Source organism: Carcharodon carcharias, chromosome 3 (genome assembly GCF_017639515.1).
Source record: "Carcharodon carcharias isolate sCarCar2 chromosome 3, sCarCar2.pri, whole genome shotgun sequence".
NCBI classification, from domain to species: Eukaryota; Metazoa; Chordata; class Chondrichthyes; order Lamniformes; family Lamnidae; genus Carcharodon; species Carcharodon carcharias.
This window is the reverse complement of record NC_054469.1, coordinates 214,356,857-214,365,794: the sequence shown is the minus strand read 5'-3', so window position 1 is coordinate 214,365,794 and position 8,938 is coordinate 214,356,857. Positions and strand designations below refer to the sequence as shown.

At 40.6% G+C, this 8,938-nt stretch overlaps 2 protein-coding genes across 3 annotated transcripts in view; one reads left to right on the top strand and one right to left on the bottom strand.

Moving 5' to 3' along the window:
- The first annotated feature begins 503 nt into the window (after nucleotides 1-503).
- On the top strand, nucleotides 504-3,249 carry LOC121275805 (C-C chemokine receptor type 4-like). Of its 2 annotated transcripts, none has more exons than XM_041183439.1 (2): nucleotides 504-599; nucleotides 2,088-3,249. In XM_041183439.1, exon 2 carries the CDS (start codon nucleotides 2,108-2,110, stop codon nucleotides 3,182-3,184), a length of 1,077 nt encoding a protein of 358 aa, XP_041039373.1. In that variant the 5' UTR covers nucleotides 504-599; nucleotides 2,088-2,107; the 3' UTR covers nucleotides 3,185-3,249. The 2 variants fall into 2 exon arrangements, with proteins under 2 accessions (XP_041039373.1, XP_041039374.1); XM_041183440.1 differs by lacking the exon at nucleotides 504-599 and adding an exon at nucleotides 1,717-1,805.
- Nucleotides 3,250-5,705: 2,456 nt separating this feature from the next.
- Nucleotides 5,706-8,938, bottom strand: part of glb1 (galactosidase, beta 1) — a 163,091-nt gene continuing 159,858 nt past the window's right edge. Inside the window, exon 16 of the mRNA XM_041183434.1 lies at nucleotides 5,706-6,072. Within this exon, the coding sequence (XP_041039368.1) occupies nucleotides 5,986-6,072 (87 nt within the window). The 3' untranslated portion in view covers nucleotides 5,706-5,985. The remainder of the gene's footprint in view (nucleotides 6,073-8,938) is intronic.

Sequence of the window (8,938 nt, the reverse complement as noted above, 5' to 3'; positions counted from 1 at the left end):
CACAAAGTTAAGGTGAAACCAAAATACTGCAGGTGCAGGAAATCTGAAATAAGAGCAGAAAATGCTGGAAAAACTCTGCAGGTTTGGCAGCATCTGTGGTGAGAGAAACAGAGGTAACATTTCATGTCAATTTGAAGAAGAGTCATATGGACTCAAAATGTTAAAGTTAAGGTGATTGACATAAGAACCGGGGCAAAATGAGGAAAAGTGCTTTTACACAATGAATCATTAACATTTGCAATGCACTGTCTGGTAAAGGTTATGATTACAGTTTCAATAGCGGCCTTCGAATTGGATAAACCCTGTAAAGGCAAAAATGTTGCAGGGATGTGGGGAAAGAGCAGGTGAGGATTGTTTTCCGAAGAGTCAGCACTGGCTCAATGGAGTGATCTTCAATTCCATGATTATATGAATCTATAACCATTGCAATGTTAGCTTCTCATTAGGCTACTCCATTTGTTGGCCAAAGGCTCAATGTCTTCTCTTTTCAAAGGGGAAGACATGAACATGACCATCAATAGAAAACCTGAAGTTGAAGCAGAGAAGTCAACCTGTAAGTCTTACCTCTTATGAGGAGGAGGCCAAACCAAATTGAGGAGGTAGGTGAGGGAAAACCTGATGACTTATTGCTAGCCCGAGAAGGTAGGGAATACACTTATATTTTGTCTTCTGACTATCACTTAAGACTCAATCGTGGATTAACAGGCAGTTATTTCAAGATTAACCAGTTCAGGCTCCTTACAAGCAACTTGTGTTTGACATTTAATAGCATTTTTGCAACAAGTAATTGCTTGAAGAACAAATGGCAATCCATTAGATGTCTTTAATGAACTTTAAGAAAGCATTCAATAAGGTAAGGTTTGTTCTAAGTGGTGATGTCTCAGCTTGGATAGATGGTTGGTTGGAAGACAAGAAAAGCTTCGGTCTTAGTGGGAGTTTCTTGAACTGGGCAAGAGCTGGACATGATGTAGCCCAGAGGCATGTGCTGAGTGGACAGTTTAGAATCGCTTTCCCTCAGGAATTTCCTTGGGGGTTCTCACTGATCGACAGCATAACCTAGTAGAAGATAACTGGGAGCCAAACAGGGTTTCTACGGACCCTCTGCTGAAGTTACATGACGGAGAGGGAGAAACCCCTGAATTTCGAAGAGCTTAATGTTGGTGACTGAAGAGGCAAAGCTAATTTTTATTGACAATCACACAGAAGGTGACAATGGCATCTGGAGGAGGGCTCCTTCAACTACTTTACAACCTGTGTACCCCTGGGAAAAATGATGCCTTATGCCATTCCACCAAAGCTACTGGAAGAGGTTGGGAGAATTCCACAGAAATTCTACTCCAGTGAGTGTGAAATGTTTTTAGGAAAAGTTGGGATTGTTGGCATGCAGATAAACTTGGAGCTCAGGGTAAGACAAGCCAAAGGTTCAGGTGGCCATGTCCATTTAGCTCAGCTAAATAGGAGGGATTCTTGATGCAAAGTGTGAACGAATTTTGTAAGGGCCCTTCCGCTAGGAGTTGGGGTAAAAGCCTTAAATGCAAGATGTGGTTTGCAGAAGTGGGTTGTCAGTTTTATTCTAGATCTAGCCCTCCTCTTCTATCATTAACTTGTGACCTCATGGGCCTTAACATATATCAAGATTGGATACAATCAACACCCTGATGACTGCCTCAGAGACAGGATATGATGCATATTCTCATTGACATTTTAAAGCAATAACTTCTAGTGAACGACTGGCGTGCTTTTTTCTAAGGCAATAGCTTGTGTGGATATTGAGAGAACATAAAATTACCTCTCTGAAAAAAGAAGTAAGTGTTATTTGCAAGTAGTTTTATTTCTATTTTTATTTTGAACTGCTTTTAATTATTAAATAATGTCATTTATTAAAGTAATGGATCTGGAGAATCAATCCCCCCACTTCTGTGCAGTAGCTTTATGACTGGTGTGTACTGAGACATCACATAATCTTATTGTCCAACACTGTTACTAGCTAAGATTAATTGAAATATGAATGGTGACACAGCTCTGTAAATCCAACTGTGAACTAATTCAGTGATAACCATCACTGACTGGGATTTGTTTGTTTCTAGTTAACTAATAGAAAAGTTACATGATGAACACGACTGAAATGCTGCACAGCACAAACAGCGACTACAGTTATGACTATGAAGACCTGCTTTCTCCATGTAACTTCGGATCAGCAAAGATTTTTGGTGAAAGCTGCCTAACAGTGATTTACTCACTTGTGTTTGTCTTTGGTCTCTCAGGGAATATCCTTGTACTGTGGATTCTTCTAAAACAAAAACTGCTGAAGAATATGACAGACATCTATCTTTTCAATTTAGCATTATGTGATTTGCTTTTTGCTATAACTCTTCCCTTCTGGGCATATTTTGCTGCAAATGAATGGATTTGGGGAGATGCCTTTTGCAAGATCATTAATGTCTGTTACATCCTTGGCTACTCCGGTGGTGTAATGTTCATAATCCTGATAAGTATAGACCGGTACCTTGCGATTGTTCATGCTGTGTCTCTGCTCAGGGCTAGGACAGCTCGATGTGGGATTATTTCCAGTGTAGTGATGTGGTGTGTAGCTACGTTCACCTCTCTTCCCACGATGATAAATAACAAAATCGACAACATTGATGGAAGAATTGTTTGCCATACTTCATTTCCATCTGAAAAATCATCAAGGTGGAAACTTCTTAGCCTTTTCAGTGCCAATGTGTTTGGTTATTTTATTCCATTTGCTGTGATGGTTTTCTGTTATACAAGAATAATTCAAACCCTGCTTAAAAACAAAAGTTATAAGAAACACAGGGCTATAAAAGTTATACTTATTGTTGTGATTGTGTTTTTTGTATTTTGGACACCGCACAACACAGTGATGTTCCTGGAGTCTTTGAGAGAACTGCATATTTTAACTGGCTGTGAATTCAGCATACGGCTGATTATTGCCCAGCAAATAACTGAATCCATCACGTTTGTACACTGTTGTTTAAATCCTATAATTTATGCGTTCTTGGGTGAAAGGTTCAGATTGCACCTCCGCAGAGTTTTTCACACCTGTTTGCCTTCATTACTTAAATATAAAGCACGTGCCAAACCTCATTCAGCTTCCCACAATTTTGCTGCCTCTGTTCGTTCACAGTCCTCTCGTGGTCATGACTCGTCCACCTTTATTTAGTTCAGTATATGAAATTGCCTGTAAACATCTTTGTGTATATACTCTGTTCTCACATTTGTACAAACTTATGCTATTTTTAGGTTGTGTCAAAACATAAAATCGTCTGCAAAACTAAAACAGGGTTGTTGAAGATTTTTTACAATGAATTATTTGAAGAGTAGCCTGATTACACTGGTGGATTAATACAAGTGCCTGTTAATGATATAGAGAATTTTGAGGTGGTACATTTTGGTAGGATGAATAAAAGAGGCCACATACATGTTGGGAAACAAATGTCGAAATATCCTCTAGGAACAGAGGGTCTTGGGTGTACACGCACACAGGTCACTAAAAGTGGCAACATGGGTTAATCATGCTGTTAAAAAAACCAAACAAACCTGCTGGCTCATTTCTAGAGGGATAGAATGAAAAAGCAGGGAAGCTCCCCCTTACCATGGTTGGCAGGGCCCTCAACCAGATCCGACACATTTCCAGAGATTCTGTTTGAATGCCTTCCCCTCCCTCGCAGAATCACTATAGTGTTCTCCTTGGCCTTATCTTCCACCCCACTAATGTCCTTTCACAAGGATCATCTACTTCTGAATGGTAGCACTTCATCATTCTGCCAATGACATCTCCTCTGGCCACATCATTTCATCCCATTACCTCTCCCTTTGGCCTGGTGCCACCAACACCTTTGTCATTTAACGTCTCTTCTCTTCCGCCCTATCATAAACCTTACTTTCTTTGCCACTCTTACTCATCACCTCCTTTGATGCTGTTACAGTAAATTGTGGCGTATACGTTGACGATTGACACTTTGAAAATTCCTTCCAAAAATGGGGTCACCTTATATGCTGAATATAACATCGGTGTTGTTGTACGTGGTCACCATTTTGAAATATGTTAAAAAAAATACTGGAAAGTCAAATTAAATCAACGTGTGATGTTTTTATTAATGAAATCATTTTACAAGGATAGTTTGAACCACAATCATAACATTTTAAAAATTGTCAAATTCATCATCTTTGGCATCCAACACAAAGATGGAATCATCATAAAGAATCACACTCTGGATCACACTTAAGTTTCATAATCATCCCTCCCCCAACCCCACACAACAATTCTTCTTCCCCTCCATTCATTGAATTGGATATTACACATTGTTTGAACGATTTGATGACAGTTTTTGCATTAATTGTATCCCACGATTCAACAGTGAAACCACACTGAACATCAAGTGAGGCAGCACACATATTTCTACTTTTTGTGAAGGGTTTTTCTCCGACAACCATCCATCTATTCCATTTCGCAGGAACATGATCCTTGAAATGCTTGTAAAGGTATACATCCAACAGTTGAACAACAGGCATTGGGCCCCTGTAACTGTAATGTGGGTGTCAATTCTTCGTAGGTATCCCTTGATCTGGTTATATAGGATCTGAACATATTCAACACGAATGAGTTGTGTTCTTTGATAAGGCCTTTTCCACACATTACTGATCCACACCTTCACTCCATCGTTATTCATCCAAACATTGTCCTGGGCACGCACAAAATATCCTGCAGGGAATTTGATGTACAGTATAGTTTTATGTTTTCAAATTACCATAGGCTTTAATTTTGCTCCATCAGTCATGCAGACTAGCTCCACCTGTCTTCTCAGGTCCTGCGGATAAAGGCTACTTGTGCCATAAAGGGTACTTGTGTTTTTGCCACTGAATAATGATCGCTGGAATCCAGCAATTTTGGCATTGAAACCTTTCGGTATTCTTGAGCAATATTCGTCTTCCACTGCAACAGTAGAGGTTTTGGTTCCATAGAGCAGTTATACCAACTGGCTGTTGCTCTGAAATCCTTGCTGGACTCAGTTTGACTTGGTCCACTTAGGGTGTGTACACACATTGCATTTCTGGTGACGATGTAACCGTTCTGGCAATTTTTCAGAACCCATTCCCATACATGCCTCTTCAGACAGGGCAGCAGCTGCTCCCTGTTCTCATGTCACATTTGGTCTTGGGCATCTTCTTCAGGGCTGATTCCTCCTTCTTCCATTACACATCAGTTTCTGTAACATCATATTCCCTTGCTGCACCACAGCTATTTGACGAGTTAGCAAAAGATATGACCTTTAGCTTGAAATCAGCTTTGTACTTTATTCCTTTTCCCAGAGAACCCATTTCTGTTTCTCAACCTCCTGCATGATCTGCTCTGTGCCTTAAACTCCCACACATCTTCTTGGCAACAGCCTCCTTGATCCCTTGTGCTGACTTATAAGGACAGTATATCAGTTAAGATATATCTCTGAGCTGAAAAACTGAGATGGACGGCTAATGCAAGTGCAGCTCTAAACATGTAAGCACTTAGCTGAAAAACGAGGGATCAAATTATATACTGAGTATAGGTCTAAGCATGCATTTTGACACGGTTACTTATACACCCCAATCTGTGGTACACTTCTAACTTTTCCCAGTTCCAGTGAAAGCTCATTGTTAATTCCAATAATTGTATGTTGAGAAAGAATAAGTCTGAAGCTAGCCTGTACCTTAAAACAGGTTTATTTTCAAGAGATAAAAGGAAAGCCACAGACCCTCCCAGTTCCTTCCCAGATACACAGAGTGAACGGGCTTATATAGTCTCACAATGATTCCTTAATCCTTCCCCAGTTGGGGACGGCCGCACTTAATTACCAAATTAAAGCTTGTATTTTATTGTACCACAAATTCAGCATTAGCAGTCTTGACCTCAATGGTTAACTCTGTGTCTCTTCTCACAGATGCTACCTGAGCTGTTGGGAATTTCCAGCATTTTCTGTTTTTATTTCACATTTCCTGGATCCGCAGAGTTGCTTTTGTAATCGAAGCCATGTTCAACTTGCAAAGAACCTCAGTCAGACCACATTTGGAGGACTGTGAAAAATATTGGTCACCATGTTATGACAAAAATAGAGAGGCAATTGTGAATGTATTTCAAAGAATGATACCAGAACTAGCAGGACAGATTGAACAAACTGGCACTCATTTCTCTAGGTAAAAGACTGAGAGGTGACTCGATGGGGACTTTTAAAAGGGTAAGGTAAAAATGGAGAAGATGTTTCCAATTACTGGGAGTCATAAAGATAGTCACCAATAAACCCAAAATGGAATTCAGGAGAAGCTTCTTTACCCAAAGGATGGTTAGAATGTGGAACTCACTACCACAGGGAGTAGTTGAGGTAAATTGACGTATTCAAGGAGATGTTGGCAATGAAGCTGAGGAAGAAAGAAAAAGTGGGACCTCTTGAGGGGTTTAAGTGAAGACAGGTAGGATGTGGCTCCTGTGAAATATAAATAAAAGACCAGCATGTGGATATGTTTAGCCGATTGACCTGTTGCTGTACTTTGAATGTTTTGTGACAGGCTGCAACTGGGACACGTTATGCAAGGTATAGCAGAACATTGAGGGTGATCCCAGGAGTGTCATTCATGGGCAGGTGTAAAGTAGAAAAAGCACATTCAAAGACAAGGCTAAAATCAGTCATCAGAATTAGATAGTCATTTACCATGCCAGGAGATAATTAACGTTATGGGACAAAAACAGTGTGAAACAGAGAGAGTGATGAGGGTTATGTGGTTGATGTGTCTAAACTTTCAAAAGGAGTTTTGTAATCTACTGAATGGTAACCTTGTTAGCAAAATTGAAGCCCATGGGATTAAAGTGGCATTTGCAGTGTGGTTACAAATTTGGTTCTGAGACAGGAAACAGAGAGCAGTGATGAAGAGTTATTTTTCATGCTGGAGAGCAGTACACAGTGTTGTCCACTAGGGGACAATATTAGGTCAAATTACATTTTGATATACATTAATGATCTGGATTTGGGTATGGGAGCATAATTTCAAAGTTTGCAGATGCTGCAAAACATGGGAATGTAGTAAACAGTGGGGAGGACTGTAACAGACTCCAGGAGATCATTGACAGACTGGTGAAATGGGCAGGCACATGACAGATCCAATTTAATGCAGAATGATACATTGTGGAAGGAAAGGTGAGAGGAGCAATATTAACTAAATGTTAATTTAACACATCTACAGGAACAGAGACCTGGCATACAACAATCTTTGTAGGTGGCAGAATAGGTTGGTGAGGCTTTGTGCCTGAAGCCTAACATGGTCTTTCAGTTTAACACTAGAGAGATTCACATATTTTATATTTAACATTTTATACATCAGTGTACCTTCTTATGGAACAGTTTTGAAACTGCATCATAGAATCATAGAAAATCACATGACTGGAGCTATTGCAACATCCAGCAAAGTAACAGAAGGAGTGATCAATAGTGCTAGCAAAATACACCTACAGACCAAAAACCTGCTCACTCCTTGGCTTGGATTCTGTGGAGATCACCAGGGCCCAGGCCTCTTTACAGCCTTTGTGTGAACATGGACAAAAGAGCTGAAATCCAGAAGTGAGTTGATGGTGACTCACCTTCATATCGAGGCAGCATTTGTCTGACTGGGACCAAACAGCCCAACTTTAACTGAAGTAAATGAGGATCAATGGGGCAACATGTCATTGGCTGGTCATGCCTAGCACAAAGGAAGATGGTTGTCATTGTTGAAAGCTAATCATCTCATCACTACAGGAGATCCCCAGGGCTGTGTCCTTGGCCCAACCATCTTCAGCTCTTCATCAATGACCTTCCCTCCATCATAAGGTCAGGCATGGGGCTGGGCATTGTTCATTATACAATGCTCAGTCCCATTCGCATCTCCTCTGATACTGAAGCAGTTCATGACTGTTTGCAGCAAGACTTTAAGACTTGCTCTGGTAGCGGGACAGTAACCTTCAAGCTATGCAAGCCAAACAATAACTATCACCAACAAAAGTGTGACTAAACATCTTTCCTTGCCATTTAGCAGTATTGCCATCACTGAATCCCCCAACATCAACATCTTGGTGATCACCATCGACTAGAAACTCAGCAGGACCAGCTATATAAATGCTAAGGTCACCAAAGCAGGTCAGAGACTGGGAATTCTGTGCTAAGTGACTCACCTCTTGTTTCCTCAAATTCTTTCCACCATTTACAAGGTACAAATCAAGAGTGTGCTGGAATATTCTCCATTTGACTGGAAAAGGGAATGTTAACCACTCTGAAGAAGCCCAACACAATCAAAGAGAAAGCTATGTGCTTGATTGGCACCCTATCAACCATATTAAACATTCATTCCCTCCACCAATAAAATACAGTAACAACAGTGTGGACCATCTACAATTTGCATGGCAGCATCATGCCAAGGTTATTTTAACAATACCTCACAAATTTGTGACCTCCCCTAATACATACACAAGGGCAGCAGGAGCATGGGAACACCAAGTTCCCCTCCAATTCGCATATCAGTTTTATTTTAAGTGGCTCTACCTAAAGTGTTGAGGCAAGCTGAAGATTGTCCACCTGTTGGGGGTTTGTGTACAGGCTACAGCACTAGGCTCGGAATGATAGATGTAGAGGGAGTGGATGTTGAAGGTGGTGAATGGGGAGTCAATCAAATGGGCTGCTTTGTCCTAGATGCTGTCGAGCTTCTTGAGTGTTGTTGGAGCTACACTCATCCAGGCAAGTGGAGCAATGTGAAGCCTCCTGCTAAACCTTGTACACATACATTGTTCGGAAAATGTTCAATAAAAGGTAAAGTTTACCCAAAGCCTTGTCTCCAGCATTAACCATCGATCCTGACTGAGCACAACCTCATCTAAGAGCCACAACGATGATAACAAAAAAGCCACTGCCTGAGGATT

Excerpts from the sequence above, each read along its gene's own strand:
- LOC121275805 (XM_041183439.1), top strand. The coding sequence starts at position 2,108 with ATGATGAACACGACTGAAATGCTGCACAGCACAAACAGCGACTACAGT.